General features: G+C 43.0%; 1 protein-coding gene across 1 annotated transcript in view; it reads right to left on the bottom strand.

Annotated features, from left to right (window-relative positions):
* C7 (complement C7) overlaps positions 1-20425 on the bottom strand; it is a 52301-nt gene that overhangs the window by 12692 nt on the left and 19184 nt on the right. Inside the window, exons 8-14 of the mRNA XM_054583974.1 lie at positions 19546-19789; positions 17214-17327; positions 14026-14192; positions 11480-11708; positions 9409-9586; positions 4652-4739; positions 2391-2523 (exon numbers count right to left, since the gene is read on the bottom strand). Coding sequence (XP_054439949.1) covers positions 2391-2523; positions 4652-4739; positions 9409-9586; positions 11480-11708; positions 14026-14192; positions 17214-17327; positions 19546-19789 — 1153 coding nt within the window. The remainder of the gene's footprint in view (positions 1-2390; positions 2524-4651; positions 4740-9408; positions 9587-11479; positions 11709-14025; positions 14193-17213; positions 17328-19545; positions 19790-20425) is intronic.

Below are 20425 nucleotides of genomic sequence, written 5' to 3'. Positions count from 1 at the left end.
ACACTAAGTAAACAACTGTAACAGGAACAGAATCACAGAAATGGAAATCACATGGAGGGTTATCAGTGGGAAGGGGAAGGGGGAAAAAGGGGGAAAAGGTACGGGGAATAAGAAGCATAATTGGTAGGTATAAAATAGAAAGGAGAGGTTAAGAACAGTATAGAAAATGGAGAAGCCAAAGAACTTCTATGTATGATCCATGGATGTGAACTAAGGGGGGTACTGCTGGTGGGAGGGGGTATACAGGGTGGAGGGGGATAGAGGGGAGAAAAAATGGGACAACTGTAATAGCAGAATCAATAAAATATACTTAAAAATTAAAAAATTTTAAAAATTTTAAAAGAAAGGACTTCAATAAAAAAACCTATTACAATTCAGTTGGGGTCCATTTATGGCCATACACTAGGAATAAAGGCAAACCAGCTGTAGACCAGCCTTACCGCCGCTCAGAAACAAAACAAATCTTCCCTCGAGGAGGATAACATCACCCAGAGCCTCAAATTATTTCTTCAACTTTTCACACATAAAGTCTGGCATTCAATCAAAACTAACCTAACAGTCAAAAAAGATAAGAATTGACCAAAGTAAAATACAAAGACTATAGAAGCAGATCCAGATAATGGGATGAACAGACATGGACCTCGAAATAACTGTGATTAACATGTTGGGAAAAAAATAAATGACACGATGGAGAATTTCAACAGAGAACCAGAAAGTACAGAAAAGCAGACAAATAGAATATCTGGAGTTGGAAAATAAAATTAGGAATTCAATAGAGCTCTTAGAATTACATTATATACAACTGTACAGAGAGTTAACAAACTGTAAGATAGGTCAATAGAAAATTTAGAATGAAACAAAGAGAGGAAAATGATGTAAAACAAAGAAAAGGATGTACATAATATATAGAGTCTAAAAATGTATCATTTGTGTCTCATGAGGAGGGTGAGCAAGGATGGGACAGCTGCAATATTTTAGGACACAATGATCAAGAACTTTCTAAAATTAACAAAGAACCTTAAAGCCTAGGTTCAAGAACTGCTGTGAGTATGAACCAGCGTAAAGACAAAGAAAATCACACCGAGGTACACTGGAGTAGAGTTGCTGCTGAAAAACAAAGACCAAAACAAAAACAAAAACATAAACAAAAACAAAAAAAGTAACTTTGAGGCAATGTAATGAAATCTTTATAGAAAATAAATACTAGCTTATAATTCCTTACCAAATAAAAACATCCTTCAAAAATGAAGATAAATTGAAGACATTTTAAAATGAACAAAGACTGGGACTGTTTTTCACCAGTAGATTCACAACAAAGGGAAAGAAGCTCTTCAAGCAAAAGTATCTGGTTAATCTTTTCATTGAACCAATTCTGGGCTCTATTATCCCCAGCTAGGAAATGTTTATATTCCATCTCAGTAATTTCTGCTCAAGAACTTCAGACAGAGCCAGAAAGACAAGATAGAGAAAGAGGCAAAAAGGCAAAATGGAAGAGGTCCTACAACAAGAAAACAGACAAACCTTAAAAATGGACAAAATATTGGACAACCACTTCACCAAAGAAGATGGCCAAATGTCCAATGAACAAGTGAAAACAGGTTTAACATTGCTATTCATCAGAAAGAAATACAGATTAAAAGGTAAGATATCACCGTATACTTGTATAGCTAAAACATTTTAAAGACAGATGATATCAATCTGACATCGTGTGAATGACGATGCAGAGCAACCTTAACCTCTCAGCTTTTGGCAGGGATGTAAACTGGCAATGGTCACATGGAACACTGGTGGCATCTTCTAAATTTAAATGTAGGTGTACACTGTGACTCAGAGATTTCACTTCTAGGTGTATGTGCAAGAGAAAAAATGTGCTTATGTTCACTGAGCATTCCTCACATGCACAGGCCAACTGATAAAGGAAAAATATCTCTCTACACTCTGTCCATCTGCCAGGCGAACGTCTGTTGCAGTGCAGCTGAGATGGAAGCCAAAGAGTAGTGTTAAGGTAACACAATATGCCTATCCTGGAACAGGATCCAAAACATTTAAGGATACAGATGCATTGTGGTATTGATTGTGGTACACTCCTAGATATTGAGCTTTAGAGGATGTCTTGATGGTCTTAGCCAGAGCTGAGCTTCCTGGACAACTCTAATTGGCCCCAGAAACTTTAAAATCACAATAAAAGGTGCCACACCTTCCAGGAGCTCTATCAACCAGAGAATGCGGAGGACTTTCTCTAGGCCCTCCCAAAACTCGGGATGGTATGGGCCTTTCAGGAAAGGGAGGTCAAGACACAGGGCACTCGACGGGCAATTTTTGATCTTAATTCATTCTCTTCCACATTATTATCTCATCTTAAAGTTTATACTACAGCCGAGGCCACTCACCCTGACAATACATTTCCCCAACAAGCCACTGTAAATCATCTCCACATCTGGCAACGGGGTCCCCAACAAGAGAGTATCCCTCGCTGCAGGTATATACTATGTTTTTCCCAACAGGAAACTTGGTATCTTCACCCTAAACAGAAATAAAGGGAAAGAGTGTGCCTATTTTGCATTACCAAAATGTTTCTTTAGATATACTTGGTCTATAAACCATGCCTTCTCTTAATCATCAAGCAACCAACATTGAAATCGCTGATTTAACAGTTGTTTATAAAAATATCTTTTGTTTATATTCCTAACCAACACTTGTCCCACCATGAACAGAAATAAAGCCATTAATGTCACTGAACTATGGTTTATTGATTGTGCTCAAAATACCAAGCACTGTACTAAGCATTTTACTAAAATTGCTTTAGTACACACTGCCCAAGTGACTTCTTTCCCTTATGCTTTTAGTTTGTTGTCAGATTTTGGAAATGTCCTGGTCATTCAACCCTTCATGGCAAGGTGTTAGGGGTTGTTCACTGGCAATACTGCCTGAGGAACAGACAGATAAGATCACGTCCCAGCAGCATGCTCCCGACAAGCTTCCCCCTGATGACTTTTGGAGGAAGCATGTTAATCTTCTCCCACCTCACCCTGTAGGGAAAGTGCTGCTGGGCTGGGACAGATTCAAGGGCGTGTCATTAGCCTCTAATGCCAGGAGGTGAGCTTTCCTAGTGAACCACAGAGGAACCTGAAGTCTGAGCCCTGAGTCTCCTCCTGGCTCGCAGAGGAGATGTGGGCAATCAGGCCTGTTTGAGATCTCTCTTGGGAGAGGGTTTGCAGCTGGACTGGCTATGCTACAGGCATTAAAACAAGATTCCCTGGTGCCTCCTTCCTCTCCTTGTCAGTCCTGACCCAGCTGGCTCCTTCATGGAAGCTGGTAGGAAACAGAGGCCCAGGTTGATATGGAGGTTTGAAGAAAATGGGGAAGGACACTCAGTCTGCTTTTTGTTCTAGTTGCTGGGCCTTACAAAGAGATTCCTATATGGAAAAGTTGCACTCAGCTGGGTGTGATCTTGGCTCTCCATTAAGAACTGTTCGTAGCAATTTAGAAAAACATAGACTCTCGGGATCTACCCTAAACCTACAGAATGAGAAAAAATGAAAGACAAGGGGCAAGCAGCCACCTCTGTTACTAAGGTCTGGGGTGACTCTGATGTAGCCTGTCCATGGGCTCCTCACAGGCCACCCCAGGCACTAGAGTGGGGATGGCAGCCTCTTGGTTTGCTACAATGTATTCGTCTGCTTGGCCTCACACTCTGAGCATGCGCTGCCGCTGGCAACTTCATGGGCTGTGGTGACTCTAGTGGGACAATATAGTACTAGTAACATTAGGTTCATATCTCTCTCTCTTTCTCTTTCTCCCTCCCTACACACACACACACACACACACACACACAGAGCGCTCTTCCATTTCCCAAAAGTACCTACATTTGGCAAAACTTCAGCAAAACCTCAGTGCATGGATATTCTAAGGCCTGCCATTTGAGAGGCCAACTCATTCATGGAGAAAGTAAGGCTAGCTGCACACAGAAAACCCAGATGAACAACATCTCCTATGCAAGCCAGGAGGAGATGTCACGGGTCTAGGGCCCAAGCCTCATCATAACAGGAGTGAGAAGGGCACAAATTAACACGGTCCCAAAGCCAAGAAAATTCCCTAGAATGACAAGTAGCAGATGGCTCGTGTTCCTTCCTGAACAGGAAAATGGCCCAAATTTTCGGGGGGGTACAATGACCTATAACTCACCAACACTGCCTAAATGTATGAGGGCTCCTGGAATAAACCTAATACTTCATCACAAGCCCCATATTTATGAAAAAAAATTTTTAGATAAAGGCTTCTTTTAATGGCAAGAATAGGGAAAAGTCCTCATTATGAAGAGCTTGTTTACAGATTTCTATTTTAGTGGAAATGGAAATGTTTAGCCACCCTCTGGCATGATTACACCTCTAATTCATTGGGCAGCAGTATTGATTTACCTTACCATAGAAGACATACTGCCTTTGGCAGAATTCTAATCACCTTGGGCCAAAGAATGAAAGTCATGGTCTAAAATCCCCATCACTAAGACCAAGATAATAATAAAATAAGACAATAATAAAATATTGTTAGCACCGTTGTATCATGCAGAAAGACATGGACTACAGAGGAGAGGTAGAACTTGAAGCGAAGAGTATATATAAAGGGAAAATATGTCTCTCTCATAACCAACTTGAACAAATCCGTGGTCCAAGGCGGGGGGTGGTGGGCAGAATTCTGTTGGACTCAAAGACAAAGGAAAGCAATGTGGTTCAAGCAATCTAGAAAGCAAAGGAAACAAAATATAATTAATGTGATAAATTTCCACAGTACAATTAATATTTTACACCATAGAAAATTTATCATTTGCATCTGAAAGGACTCCCTTTGCTGAGCCCTCCTCCCACAGAGCCTGCAAGCTGCTGCCACGTCTGAGACTCCATCAACCTGGCTAACAGCTGTTTGCCCTGCCCTGGAGACCCCCACGGACGCCGCCCCACCCAACTTAGGGGCCCACCCAAGCTGCTTTTCCATATGAATGGTTGATCTTGGTTCGTGCTTCACAATTTCCTAAATCCTCTCAAACAAGCAACAGCAGGCCTCAGTGAGCCCCAGGCCCGGCACTAGCAGCTGGCAGCCTAGATTCACAGCTTGGCTTCTGCTGGGAATCTCCAAGTTTAGCACAAGTAGCAGCCATCTCAGATGGCTTTATAGTTCAGCCCTGGGCAAAACACAGGTAAGGGCTGACCTTGGCCTGTACCACCCAGGTAACCCCAGGGGCCAGTGAACCCAGTGGACAGCTACAGACCACACTGGAGCACCACTGTTACCGAACAAAAGGACCCGTGGGGGTGGTGCCCAGATGCTATTACCGAAACAACACCTCGCTTTCCCGGGACCCCTCGGTTGTGGGTCCTTTGCCCGCCGCCCTTGGAATTATGGCTCTGAATGGCAGAGTTTGGTGAAAAGGAAAGGAACTATTTATTCAAAAGTTATACAGGTTTGATTAATGGCTAAATGTCACCCTTAAACCTCAAAATCCCTTCAAAACAATCACCAGCACACACACCGTCCTGCCTTCCCCCCTTTGCCCAGTTAGACCAGTCAGGCCAGTCAGGGTACCGTCCTTCAGAAGAAAAAGAAGTGCGGGGCTCGGCTAGGAAGGCCTCTCGCGGGTCTCAGCACCATCCACTGCGTCGCCACGATCTCCGGCTCTTAATCCATAACCATGTGGCACCTTCTCCTGGCCCGCTAGCAAGAGTCCTTTCTCCCCTCTTTTGTCACACTGTTCCCCAGAGTCTGTGTCCCTTTGTCTCTCCTGCAGGCCCCTGTCTCTCCTCTTTCTTACTCTCTTACCTTCTGTATTAAGTCTTTTAAACCTTCCAGATTAGCTTTGGTGATATGCCAAATAATCCCCTTTGCAAAGGAGGAACGAAGCTCTCCTGTTATTGACATGCAAACTGATTTCTCAATGGCCCGGCTCAAGGCTCCCAACCCCCATGGCGGCCTGCCCTGGGGTGGGGAATATATTTTCTTGGACACACCAATCTCTGGACCCCGTTACAAATACACTTTTGGGGGGGGCTGGCTGTGCCCCATTATACCACCACCCTGCCCCTGCACAGCTGATCCTCCATGGAGGGTGGAGGTTGGTGATCAGTGGTCACAGGCAATCTTTGCAGCTGACTGGCCTGGGTAAATCCCTCCCATTGATCTACCAACAGCAACCAAGGCTCAACTACAAAGGATGGTGTACTCAGGCAACAGGAAGAGCACACTTCAAGCTTGGGAGATAGGGGTGGCTGGGCCACTGGACCCTACAGGACACGTACTACATTAGGAAACACTACCAAGACAAGAAGTCACAGTAGCTCTACCTAAGACATAGAAACAAACCCAGGTAGGCTGCCAAAATAAGGAGACAATGAAACATTGTCCAAATGTTTTCTGGAGATCAAAACTCCAGAAAAACAGCTAAATGAAATGGAGATAAGCAATCTATCGGATGCAGAGTTCAAAACACTGGTTATAAGGATGCTCAAGGAACTCAGTGAGGACTTCAAAATCTTAAAAAAAAAGAACCCAGTCAGAAACAAGAGATACACTAATTGAAATAAAGAACAATTTACAGGGAAACGACAGTAGAGTGGATTAAGCCAAGAATCAAATCAATGATTTGGAACATAAGGAAGCAAAAAACACCAGTCAGAACAAGAAGAAAAAAGAATCCAAACAAATGAGGATAATGTAAGCAGCCTCTGGGACAACTTCAAGAAGTCCAACATTCACATCACAGTGGTGCCAGAAGAAGAAAAAGAGCAAGAAATTGGAAATCTATTTGAAAAAATAGTGAAAGAAAACTTCCCTAATTTAGCAAAGGAAATAGACATGTAAATCCAGGAAGCACAGAGGGTCCCAAACAAGATGGATACAAAGAGGCCCACTCTAAGACATATCATAATGAAAATGCCAAAGGTTAAAGATAAAGAGAGAATCTTAAAAGCAGCAAGAGAAAAGAAGTTAGTTACCGACAGGGGAGTTCCCATAAAACAGTCAGCTGATTTCTCAAAAAACACTTTGTAGGCAAGAAGGGACTGGCAAGAAATATTCAAAGTCATGAAAAGCAGAGACCTACAGCCAAGATTGCTCTACCTAGCAAAGTTGTCATTTAGAATCAAAGGACAGATAGTGCTTCCCAGCTAAGAAAAAACTAAAGGAGTTCATCGTCACCAAACCATTATACGAAATGTTGAAAGGACTTATTTAAGAAAACAATCAAAACTATTAATGATAAAATGGCAAAAAATACGTATCTATCAACAACTGAATCTAAAAAACAAACTAAGCAAACAAGAAGAACAGAAACAGCCCTGGCTGGAGTGGCTCAGGGGACTGGGTGCCAGTGTACAAATGGAAAGGTCACCAGTTCAATTCCCAGTCAGAGCACATGCCTGGGCTGCAGGCCAGGTCCCCACTTGGGGGCGTGCAGGAGGCAACTGATCGACATATCTCTCTTACACAACAAGGTTTCTCTCCCTCTTTCTTCCTTCCTTCCACTGCCTCTAAAAATAAATATATAAAATCTTAAAAACAAAAAGGAGTCCAAGAAGAACAGAGACAGAATCATGGATATGGAGAACGTTTTGATGGTTGCCGGATGGGAAGGGGGTGTGGAGGAATGGGTGAAGAGGTGAAGGGATTAAGAAATACAAATAGGTAGCTACAGAATAACCATGAGGATGTAGAGTACAATGTAGGAAATGGAGCAGCAAGAACTTATACGCATGACCCATGGACATGAACAATGGTGCGGGGATTGCCTGAGGGAGAGGGGGGTGCTGGGCAGAGGGGACAATGAGGGAAAATCATGACAACTGTAATAGCATAATCAATAACATATATTTTTTAAAAAGGAAAAAAGTTGAAGAGTTTAGCTTTCACTGATAGCTTAAATGACTAATGCATGTGGAAATCTGTTATTCCAAAATTACGAAGCTTTTGAATACAGGCTCCTTTCCTTTATCACCCAATCTTTGCCTCTGGAATTTTGCCCAGAGGGTGGTGGCAGTCAGTGAGGCCCCACTTGCTGTTCAGTGACAATCTCCCCCAAGACATGGACCGGAGGCAGCACCCGGCTCTCACAATCATTCCACCTGCTCCACCTTCCTCGGACAAGAGACACAGATTATGTTACATCATGAAGGACCGAAGAAATAAGGCACCGCGCCTCCAGATTCCCAAGTAGCATGCTTTCTCCAGCTCCATGACCTTCTAGGTATCTGCCTAGAATTTTTTGCCAATCCCTGATTAGAAGAGGTTGGTAGGACGGTACAATTCATCAACTAAGCGTTTCTGAGAGAGCTTTTGCAAGGTCCTGGCCACAGGAAGTGAGTGCCAGACCACTGGGCTAACCGGTCAAGATATTCGCCATCTCAGGTGCCTACCCTGAGACACACATTGTGCTTCCGTCATGGTCAGCGCATTGCAGTGGTGGCAATGAGACCTATGACATTTTTTGCCAGGCTCATGAGTAAAAATTGCATGTTTAACAAGACTTTTCAAAATTAGAAATGATTCAGATTTTTAGATCATTTGCCAAAATTGCGATATACTTCTCACCACGCATAATTATTTCTAGGGATCTAAAATAAATTGCTTAAAGAAATTGGATCCCAAAGGTTACAGGGAGGGAATTTTTGAAGTATGTCATCATATTCAAGTGGAGATTAAAGAATCTCAACTTAAAGGATTGTGGACTTACTGAGAAGACAACTGTGCTTTGAGCAAAAGGGCTAATTTGAACATTAAAGTCCAACTCATGAGGAACTAAAAGTTAGTGGAAGGAATCACAACATGATACTCCTTAATAAAAATTCACTGGCTTTTGTAAAAAAGCTATTAGCCATCTCAAGCATCTGGCCTTCTGGTTTAATCCTAAATAACTAAGTAAGTAAGAAGGAGAGGTGTATCTGAAAATTAACATGATTATTGAATGCTTACCCTGAGCCAGGCATTGGGCTAAGCACTTTACCTGCTTAATCCTTTCTCATTCTAACAATATCCAATTATCGTTGTATCTACTATGAGGATCTTAATGTTAGAGGTAGAGGTGTGGCGAGTAACTTGCCCAGGGTCACACAGTGAAAAAGCCGCTCATCTACTCACTGCCAATGCTGCTGCTCTGCTCTCTGCTCACATCTACGGGGCCAGACTGCCTCCCAGTTCCCCAGGGGTTTGTAACAATATCAGGGAAACTTGGAACAGGAGTGCAAGGTGGCCACGACAGGCCTCCGTCCTCCAACTGACCCCAGAGCTAAAGGGCAAAGCAGTCACTGATAAAAATCGCCATTTAACTTTTAAATCTTTCAGTAGCAGCAATCGCATGGTCCGCGGCGTACTGCAGCAGACAACGCGCCTCGCGGCACTGCCAGCCGTCCTGGTCTCCATTACCTCAGATGCCTCAGCTGCTCGTCTTCCTCCCCACACCGCCTGCTCTCTGACGTTTCTCCGATGCAGGATACCCCACCCCCACTGGGAGGAGGGTTATTGCATTGTCGATGCCTTGTTTTCTTTCCTTCAACACAGGTGCTCCAAGAAGACCAGCAGTTCCAACCTCCATCAACCTTTCCTGTGAGAGAAGAGGTTGGTCAGCAGGTACTTGGAGAGGAAGATGTCAGGATTTCATGCCGAGCTTCCTGCTCAGGTGGTTGCTGGGGGAGAGGACGACCTGGGGACTTAGGGCCTCCAGCGTTCCCTGAGGTCTTCTACAAGGGCCAGGAGGCCTCTGCACAGGGTGGAAAATATCAAGAGTGCATTCACAAACTTCTTGCAATAATATCTGAAACTTGTTTATCAATTTACAACCATTTCAGAGCTCTTTCACATACATTTTATCGTGTATTTACTTCTCACAAGAATGAATCCAGGTGAGCAGGTGGTCAGTCGCCATTCTTACTTGATGGGTGTGGCATCTAACACAAAGTGGTCGAATTCCATGCCCCATGCCCATGGCTGCCAAGAGCTACATCCAGGCTGTAGCCCAGTCTTACGACTGAATACAGATTCTTTTCCTCACCCCACAGTCTCTCAGTAAAGCCAATAAGTTCCTACTGGTAAGCAGGGGTAGGTAGGGTATGAAAAGGTATGGTGTTCTGTGTACTCCCGGCTGCCAACCCGGGGCCGGAACTGTACAAAGAAAGGAAGGGTGCAGGCAGGCGCAACGCTTTTACCTGCTGGCAGCACCCTTCCCCAGTACTACACAGGGCACCTCCTCAGCCCACCCTGGCTACCCTCTACCTCAGGGCTGATGCGTGACTCATGGTTTTTAGTGTTTCCCCCCATCATACATATTCCTTGGGGGAGGCAAGAAGGAACTTGAACCAAATTCTAAGAGCTTAGCTTTACTAGTCATAAACTGATGTCAGAAACCATTCCCCAAAACACTGTTTTCTAGTAATAGATGGGTATGTTTACTGTAGGTTCCTTAGCCATTTCTACTGAACAACCTGTTCCAACCCCCTTCCTCAGTATCCTCCCCCAATACTGATTTGTATAATATTTTCCCATGATCTTCTTTATGCTCTCTTCTATAATTAGAAACTGAGTTAATGAATCAGTCCCTGAGTATATATCAATAGATGGGTAGTGACAGCCAATATATTATGATTGCTATTCCACTCCTTTCCAGCAGGGGGAGCTTCCATTCTTATCAAAAACCTGGAAATCCAAGCCACACAGAAAAGTGTCAGTGGTGGAATTTTAATTTATCAGGACAAGCCCCTTGGGGAGAAGTCTGGAGGCAAGGATGCCTTCCTGATGCTTGTTATTAACGAACCACAATTAAGTCACGCACTTATTCATTTATTAAACATCTATTAATTGACTTCTATAAATCAAGCTCTATGTCAGGCTCTGGAAATAAAGAAAAAAATCAAACAGTCCTGATCATAAGAAATGAGCTTTCTAGAAGAGAGAGACATAAGCACATATAAAAACAAATATACATAAGTTGTCTCATACCTTGCCTACTCATAAAGTAACTTCACAGAGCCCTGTACTAAAGTGCCTAAAGCACCAAGCACAACGCAGAGCATGTAGCAGGTGCTCAACACACATGTGCAAATAATTGATCGATGGGGCAGAATACAAAGTAGAAATGCAGATGCTTCGAGGAGCTTGCCATCGGACAGTTTAGGCAATGCCAACCCTTGCTCCACAGACCTATGTTTCTGCAAAACCCTAACGAGAGGACTTTGGAAGGACAGAAGGTGTTTTAGGCACTGATCTAGTCTAATGGAGGAAGGCGGGTGGTGCAGGCACAGCCAGCCTGGGAATTCAGACAAGGGCGGTGGCCCCGCACCTACGACCAGAAAGCGGAGCAGGGAGGGAGATAATGAACTGAGATGCCCGTGAGACTTCCTCCTCTCCATCCAGCAAGAAGTGGCACCTCAGGGGACCGAGCGGGGAGGGCAGTCCCTTTTCCGCGGGTCCAACACAGCCAGAGAAAACGCAGCGCACTGACCTGCTTCATCCCCTACGAGGACTCCTCGCTCACACGCGGCGCCGAATGTGAACGGCTTGCAGTGGCACCGACACTTGGTCCCGTCCACAGTGGCTAGGCCGCCGTTCCGACAGGGCCGGCAGTGGCAGGGGTCCGACTCGTGCAGGTATTCCTCAAGAGCTTGTCGCAGGTAGAGCCTTTTCACCGAGGCACAGGGTACTTCCTTTACCAGCTCATACAAAGGGGTCAGCTATACAGGTAAAGATGTCACCATCAGAAATCAGGGTTTTAGGCGACCGTATTTTCCCTGTGGCATTGAAGCTCAATCACCGTTAAAACAAAGTCAAAAGCCACTCTTACGTTAATTTCAATTATTTCTTGTTCAAATTTTTTCAAAAGCAATTTACTTTCTTTGCAAGACAAGTTTGGGGAAAATTAGGACCGGCAAGGGAAGACATTTTTTTTTTTTTTTTTTTTGGTATCTTCTGTGCATGCATAATTTCTTTTTAAAAAAGCAACAGGACGTTCATTTTTCTAGTTACTGAAAGATTATTTTGAAGACAATACATTTCCACGCTTGCAGGCGACAGAGAGAAATGCATTCACATTAGAGTAAAGAAAGCACGTGCAATTAAATTTAAAATTAAATATCTTGACTCCAAGAGACTTAACATGTCTCTCGAGTGAAGACCATCAGTCTTCCTCTCTGAAGAAATGTAACACAGGCAGGCACGATGGCTCCGCACTGGGTACGTCCGACCCTCTGAGACCACAGGTGTGTTGACAATCTGCTCTGCCAGGAACAAACAGGCGTTGATTTGTACATTTGCCAATTGCTTGCGTGTAAACCGCTGTCACCCATGGCTGATGTCAGGCTACCTCCATGACGTCCACGAGCACAGCATTAGGAAGAGATGCGCATCGTTGGCTTTGGAGAGAGTCTGCACACCTTGGTGGCGGCACCCAACTGTGACGGATGCGGAGTCGGTCACCTTGCCTTCCGTTGCTGCCCCGGCTCTTCTGAACCAGGTGGCATTGCGCAGCCAGGGAGCTGTGGAACGTCTCTACTTTCTCTCCTCCTTTCCTGTCCAGCTAATGAGCTTGCACAGCCAGCTCTGACAGGTACAGAACTATGTGGAAAAGTGCATATTTGAGAACAGCAAAAGAAAGTTTGCTTTTCCCTAATCGACATTGGAGGATTTTTAAAGGTTTGTACGGGATGTTAACAATGAAAATAGACCACCGTGAACCTTAACGAACGACACTTTCAGATGAGACTTCCTGGGAAAATCCACCGCCACCCCTGTCACCCTTTTCAGGAGGCAGGTGGGAGCAGTACGGTGTTACGCGGGTAACTTGAGAAGTTATTCTAATTTTTGAGTTCATAACATGAGATTAAGTTTCTTAATCTCTTTAAGTCAAGTTTCACCTGGGACTTTGCTTGACCCCCATGGCAGAGAACAGATCGTCGAATCAATTACGCTACTGCACTTGTTTTCAAAATACAAGTTTGTTCCACTGAGGTTGTTATAGTGCAGAACAATGGAAGCATGCCACACACATTTTGCATTTTCTTACATACAACTTGTCCACAGGAAGCACCAGGTGAACACAGAACACTGGACGTACTGGACCAAACCACGTAGGGATACACAAAACACACAAACACGTACCTCCAACATTCATCCAGTTCACTGCCTGTGTGATAAACTACCCTCATCTGCACCTGGTGTTACAACCATCTGTCATTTCTAATTGTTCTCCTACCACTTTACAATAATTCACAAGCTGTAACTGTTCCAACGCCCAACGTGCTTCTGGCCTTTTTATAGGTAGTGTGCCGTATTTATTACAGCATCCGCATTTCTTAACAAGTTAACATGTATCAAACTGTGCTCCTGGGTATGGTTTTGTTTTTATTTTTTCAGTGCCTATCTATTTTTTTTTTTTTTTTTTTTTTTTTTTTTTTTTTTTAGTGAGTGTCACAGATTAAATTTTTGAGCTTGTGTCCCTAACCCCATCTTTCCTGTAAATCCTGTAGTCTTTTTATTGTGCAATTTGGCCTAGCTCTTGATGTTTTAAGAACACACTTGTTGCATTGTCAGAGAACTGACTGTGCCCATAAAACATCCTGAAGCTCTGCCAGGAGCACTGGTTCTAGCCGAATGCACGTGGGCCCGGGAGCCTGCAAGCCACGGCCACAGGAAGAAGGGTGATCCGACAAGCACAGTGAGCCTGAGTGCCTTCCTCTTGGAAGAATCTGTAGCTCCTCTGCATCAGGGAACAGGGAACACACTCAAACTTAGGGCAAAAGCTTAACATGCAAATCTTGTCATTAGTTTCTCTTGGGATTTACAAGACATTTGAACTGAAACATGGACATATAAGATAACAAGGCTTCTGTTTCTTATGATACCATATGCTTTCACGTGCTTGTACCGAACATAAATTGGGGCTCAGAAGAAGCTAATCACAGCCTCTTCTGCTGAAGCCCCTTAATGTGCCCTCCTTGTCCCAGGGCCTGTCACCGTGGCAGCTTCCCCTGCTTCACCCAGAGCGTCTCGTACCTTCTGCTTGATGACTTGGGGAAGCCTAGTCACAGATCCTGCCCAGGAAGAGTATCGCTGTTGGTTTCCGGCGGGATTATCCAACTCCAGGTAGCTCAGGCCGGACACCAGGCCCGGACTCCCCCCTCTGACTGAGGGGGTCCCTCTCAGCACATTGTTCTCATTTGCTACACGAGGAAAAATCAAAGGCAGTCAGTCAGGATGCACAGGATGAGAACAGAAACGTGAAAATCTTATCAAGTGTAAGACATAACCCACCCAATTCTATGATATTCTGGACAAGGCAAAACCATGGAAACAGAAAAAAAGTCAGTGTTTGCCAGCGGTGTGCCGTGGGAGGGATGAATAGGTGAAGCACAGAGGGTTTTTCGGACGGTGAAATGATTCTCCGTGATACTCTACGGTGGATACATGTCTTTATACACCTGTGCAACACCAAGAATGAACACTCTTGTGAACTGTGGGCTTGGGCTGATAATATTGTATCAATGTAGGTCCATCAATTGTGACAAATGCATCACAGTGGCGCTGGGTGCTAATAGAGGGGAGGCTGTGTCTGTGTGGGGACAGGGTGCGCAAGGATTCTCTGAACTTTCTGCTCAATTGTGCTGTACACCTAACACTACTCTAAAGAGTAATGTCTATTAAAGTAAAAAAAAAAAAAAAGAAAGAAAAAGAAAAACAGTCATTACCTGACAGCAGATGATTTTAGGGAAATATTGTTCATATTATTAATGTTCTTAGTGTAATAAGAGTATTATGTTATATCGGAATAATATATCTTGAAGGATACAAGCACATATTTAGGGGTGAAGCATCATGATGTTACTTCTAAATGGTTCAACACAGGTTACAAACATCTTCAATATATAATATTTATACATTGCTAAGTAGTCAATATTATAAATTTTATATATAGATATATAGCAAAATGTCAAAATAATAACTGTTACACAGAGGAGGTGGGTGTGTATATAGGTGTTTATTATTCTGTTCTTTCAACTTTCCTGTATGTTTAAAATTTTTCATAATAAAATGGGAGGCGTTCATTGCATCTGGAAAACTAAAAAATAAGCAAAAAAGCTATTGATTAACAGGCATACAGAAACACATGAAAAGTCTTCTAAAAAGTTCGAATACAAATGGAATCCGTTTTTTCATTATGTGCCTTATAATTTCAGAAATACTTTTATCTCCATTTGTAATTGATTTTTACACTGGCCCTGACCAGAAATTCCTAACTGACAGGTAAAACTTGGGATGACTTTCATTTCCTTTCTTTCAACTAAATTTCAGAAAATTTTCAGAAAGTTTTGCAAATTCAAAAATTACAGTTTTATCATCAGAAATGATTAAAGCCTGACATTTTAAATAAATTGCCTGAGTGCTTCCTCATCTTTGCTGTCAGCTCATTTTTAATATGCACACGGTCACCCTTTTAATGAAGTGTATCGCCAAGTTCAGTCCCTGAGCTCCGTGAGTCAGTCACCTGGAGTGGCCGCAGATACCTGAGCCCCAGCCAAGACCCATGCGACAAGAACCTCGGAGCCAGCAGTTTAGCAGGCTACCCAGGTAGCACCATGCATGCCAAAGTTTGAGAGCCACTGCCTTAACAGAAAGCCCTGTTTATGAACTATAGGTTCTAAAAGGTCAGTTTTTGTGTTTCTTTTCAAGCCCGTAGCCTTGCTGACCACACCCCGGCAAGCTCTGCTGCAGCAGACCTTCCTCCCCGAGACAACCAGCCTGGTGCAAGAGTGAAGAGCCCAGACTGCGAAGCCGGACTTTATGCCCTGGAAGCTCGAGTCTGACGCTCCCTGAAGATGGCCTTGGGCAACCTTGCTGTGCCTCAGCACCCTTGTCTGTAAAATGGGAATGTGAATAACACCTCATCCTTAAGTAGGCAAAGTATAGTGATTAATTTTGTAAATCACTTAAAATTGTGCTGGGCACATAGTGTTCTGTGTTTGTTAAATACAAAATAAAATAAAATCGGTGAACAGCTTCCAGTCGCCCGCCCAGCTGATGACCGAAGTCAACAGCTTCCCGGAGCTTCCACTTGCACCTCTCTCTCCAGGTCAGTGTATTGCCATCTTGTTCAAAACGCGTGCCCCTCCTCTGTCATGTCGGCTGCTTGAGCAGCCACTCTCTCTGGCAAATCCACTGCTGTGTCCCCGTGCTTACAACAATTCCTGGCACGTGCTATGGGCTTCACAAAACATCGGTGAATGAAATGAGTAAATAAACTTGGCGTCGCTGCTCTGCCTCCCTCCACCTTGCAGTCATCTGCCAATACCCCAAGGATCCCCTCTTCTTCAATGAGAAGTTTGGCGCCTGGGTCAGTCTTCACCTTCTCCCCAGTTCCTGCCATCTCCCCAGAACTTACTCTCTAATACTGCTCAGTCCACGGTCTCACATAACACACGGTGGTCCCACTTCTATCCCTACCGTGCTAAGAGTCTCTCCATTTGATGACAATTAAGTGTTAGTTGCCAGAGCCAATGACGGGCCTTCAGTTCTCTTCTTAGTAACCTGCTCTCTTGCATTTCTCTCTGCTGACCTCTCCTCCTTTGCTTTCCATGCTACTGATCTTTTCTGGTTCTTCTCTTATCAGGTTATTCTTCCTCAGTCTTTCTTCCTTCTCTGCAATGTTATCCTTGGGAACTTTCATTGAATCACTCCCTGTATTAAATCGTCCGATGGCACCCCTTGTCACCAGGTCTTACACCTGGAATCTAGACACAGTCTAGGTCAGCTCGCTCTCCTGACACTTCTTCGCTCAAAGATGAGCGCCCCTGGCTCCCCTGCTCCCGACCACCACCACTGCCTCCAATAGGATGCGCCAAAGACTTCAGCCTCACTGAGCATCCGCGTCACAGAGCGAACCTGAACCTTCCCCTGACGGGGACATTGTTCTAGTCTTGCCTGCCAACCATCACCGCAGGGAAGAGAGGTTGCAGACACCGAGGACATACCTGCAGTCTACAGGAGATACCCTGTGAACCTCACTCTGCATGAGCCTCACTGCCTCGACATAGGACAGAGAGATCAGGGGCAGAAACAGCTGAACACTTGAAAAATACAAAATAGGACACCAGCTACAATTTAAAGGACATTGACAACCTGGAATTAACCAAAGAGAGAGGGATGGAGGTGAAGCTTATAATGCATACTGCCCCTTTCTCATTTACCCGAAGCATCTTTTAAGGCCTTTTGCAGATCCTTGCATTGGTGTGAAGAATGTGATGAAATCAGGAAGTTGATATTTTTGGACTCACAGTTCTTCGAATTTATTGAATGAAGACCTGGTGGGAAAAATTAAAAGGTGCTTAATTGTCATATTTGTTGCAGACCTTTGAGACACAGCCAGGTGTGAGCGAGGATACGAGGTTGTCGCCTACTGCTGAGCCAGTCTAACCAAGACTGATAGGACAGGTGCATTTCAAGCACTCTGGAAGAGTCAAGGATCAGAAAAGGGGATGTTTGATTTTCGTTATTAAACAAAGTAATGGTTACTAAAGCGCGCTTTCAACCTGTTGAGCAAATAGATTGCTCAACCCTTCTAATTTTGACCAGAGAGAGGAGACAGGAGTGATTTCTACATGAAACTGTGGAGGGATCAGAAATTAAACACCCCAAGGAGCGCTACCCTTCACTCACGCAGTCAGTCTCTCAAGCATGAAGCAAGTAAGTAAAAGAGGGCATGTGGCGGGCTCCTGGAGACCCCGAAGCTGGGCTTGGGTTCTACAGCTATTAATTCCGAAACGCTACTTCCACAGCCTCCATCTCTCTGCCTTAAACCTCTTTGGTTTCTGATATTTCCTGCCCCTGACTCATAACCTTCGTGTGAGAAAATTACCACTCATTATCGAATGCATTTATTTATTTTTTAAATGAGGATAGAACATAATAAGGTATGGGAATATGCTTTTCTTCTTCTATAATTTCATTAATGATAATAACCTCAGTGTTTCTTAAAGAACAATTGGGGGTCCATATAGGGAGGCGCAAAAGTAGGTTTACAATTGTTCGTAAGGACGATAATACAGTAATTAGTAAATACTAATACAAGAGTCCACTGCGTTTCGCATAGTCACACAGTAAGGCTACTTTCGCCCCACCCTGTGTTTTGTTCCAAGAGATTTTATTATATTTAAATTAAAACATTTAAGAAGAACAGAAACCGCTTCAGGGTAAAATTTTACTAAAAAATGCTTTTACAGAATTAAAAAGCTTAAAAAAATTCTCTCTTTATTTTTAAAAGGCACTAAATTAAAAAAAAAAAATGCTGTGAAACTGAGTTTCGATCAAACCACTTTCTCTGGATTAATTTTCCAGAGGAATAGCACCTGTCATTTCTACAAAAACCTTTGCTTATGCAATTTAATCCAACCAATGAAGTTAGAAAAAGTTCAAATACTACTTAAATGTTATTGTTAAACATTAAACCCAATGGAAAAAATTAGCCAGTGGAAACAGAAAAATTTTGTAGTTTGCGCACAGGACAAAGCTACAAGCCCGCTCCTGAATCTCATGTAAGAAGCCTCCCACTCACTCTAAAACCCGTGATGGAAGCAACTACTATAAGCCTGGGAAATTGCCTTGAACTCTCTCTGGTAAATATAATTAGACAATTTGGAACATTTCCTTATAATCTCCTAACGACAGTTATATCAAGTAGACACAGGAGCTGAATCCTGCAACAGCAATTTTTTAAACCTACTGCTCTAATTTTCCCATCCTATTTTAATAGCAGCTATTCACTAATTATATCTTGTTATAGTAAAGTAAATGAAGTGTGCTACCTAACATTTTTAAATAGCTGCTTTAATGAAATATTTAAACTGTTCTAAAAAAAAAAAAAGAAGGCGGCGGCTTACTCTCCTCCAAGGTTGTAAGGGCATCTTGACTGATCAGGAACACCCTGAAGCGGTGGTTTGGAAGGGAGGAAGGGGCCGGGATACCAGCTTAAGGACAAAGGTCACAGTGGGGATCAATGCTAAGGTACAAAACTCGCCCGCTGTAAGGAAGGCGGCCCATAAATTTAAGCTGTAGTTACAAGGATTATGCAGCAAGCAAACTTGTGATATCCAGAGCAGATTTTTTAAAGGAATGTGAGTGGTAAAGAACAGAGGTGAATACAATGTTTTTTTAAAATCATCTTGATTTCTGCAATAACAGTCAATTCCTCATTGGTTTTCCCTAGAAATATCATGTAATCGGAAAAATGGAAAAGGTTATAAAGTATTGTAAAAATCCAGTCAACATCCTCTGGAGATAACCAATACTCATAATGGTTTAACTCACATTTCAGGGCACTGTCTAAAAGAAAAGGAAGGCTTTTCTTAAAGCCTGTATGATTCTGAATTAGAGTATAATGGATTCTTATAGTTTGGGATACCTCTGCAATTTAATTTCTATTTGTCTTTATTTTAAAGCTCTCAAGTTTAAGTTAACTGGATGTTTTTCCCCCATTACAATCCCTACAATGTTTTTATATAACATTTCTAAAAAATACCCTACCCATTTGCTTCATTTTTTCTGTGTCCACATAAAATAGAAGTTGGTAGTCTCCTCCTAAGGATCCAGACTGCAGAAAATGTGTCCCATAGTTGTCAATTAATTTTCGGTAGGCGCTGTAGTCATACAAAGAGGGGAGGTAGGAGAGTTCCCTCCAGAACGGCTCGGCGAGTTGTAAAAATTCTGGGTTGTTGTTGGTGAACTGAGCCACTTCCACAGTGTTCTTGATAACCAACAATTGATAACTCTATGGGAAGAGGAAAGAGGAAAGGGAGTCTTAGGTCTCAGTGAAAAGGTCATGGAGATATGTCCTGTCCAAGGTTTTCATGAACAGCCATCTTGAACCCAGGCTACATGGATTTTAATTTTGATGCATGAGAAGGTGTATTCTGGGCCCACTCACTTGAAGCAAACTAAGTAATTTTTTGAATCCCAAGTAGGAATAATATCTGCGGGATGTCATGGTAATTTCTTCTATGGAACACCGTGACCAAGTTGGTATGTCCTCCTCAACCACAAAGGGAGAACCAACTTCATTAACTGCAAAATAATTTCACAAATAAGTATATAAAATAATATGTCCCTAGGGCCCACATCTTGGTGAGGACTTATAGGTAGGATGACTATATAATTAGCTCCCATACTGAAGTATCAACAAGTTAAGCCATTTTATAACGAGGTCTTTTAATTACTTCTTAAGCATTTTTCATAATGTTCAAGAATGATCTACCTTATGCCAAATATTCACTATGTGAACAATATGAATATGATAAATATTTCTATAGCTCATGTTTCTGCAGCTTCTTAGTCATGAAACAAACAAAATATCCTTTTATACCTCCCCTGTGTGATGTATTAATCAAGTTACTGACTTCAAGAATGA

This window comes from Pteronotus mesoamericanus, unplaced genomic scaffold, assembly GCF_021234165.1.
Source record: "Pteronotus mesoamericanus isolate MK-2021 breed Mesoamerican mustached bat unplaced genomic scaffold, CSHL_Meso_final contig_75, whole genome shotgun sequence".
Taxonomy (NCBI): domain Eukaryota; kingdom Metazoa; phylum Chordata; class Mammalia; order Chiroptera; family Mormoopidae; genus Pteronotus; species Pteronotus mesoamericanus.
Note: the sequence above shows the minus strand (reverse complement) of the source record. Positions and strands in the feature narration are given on the sequence as shown.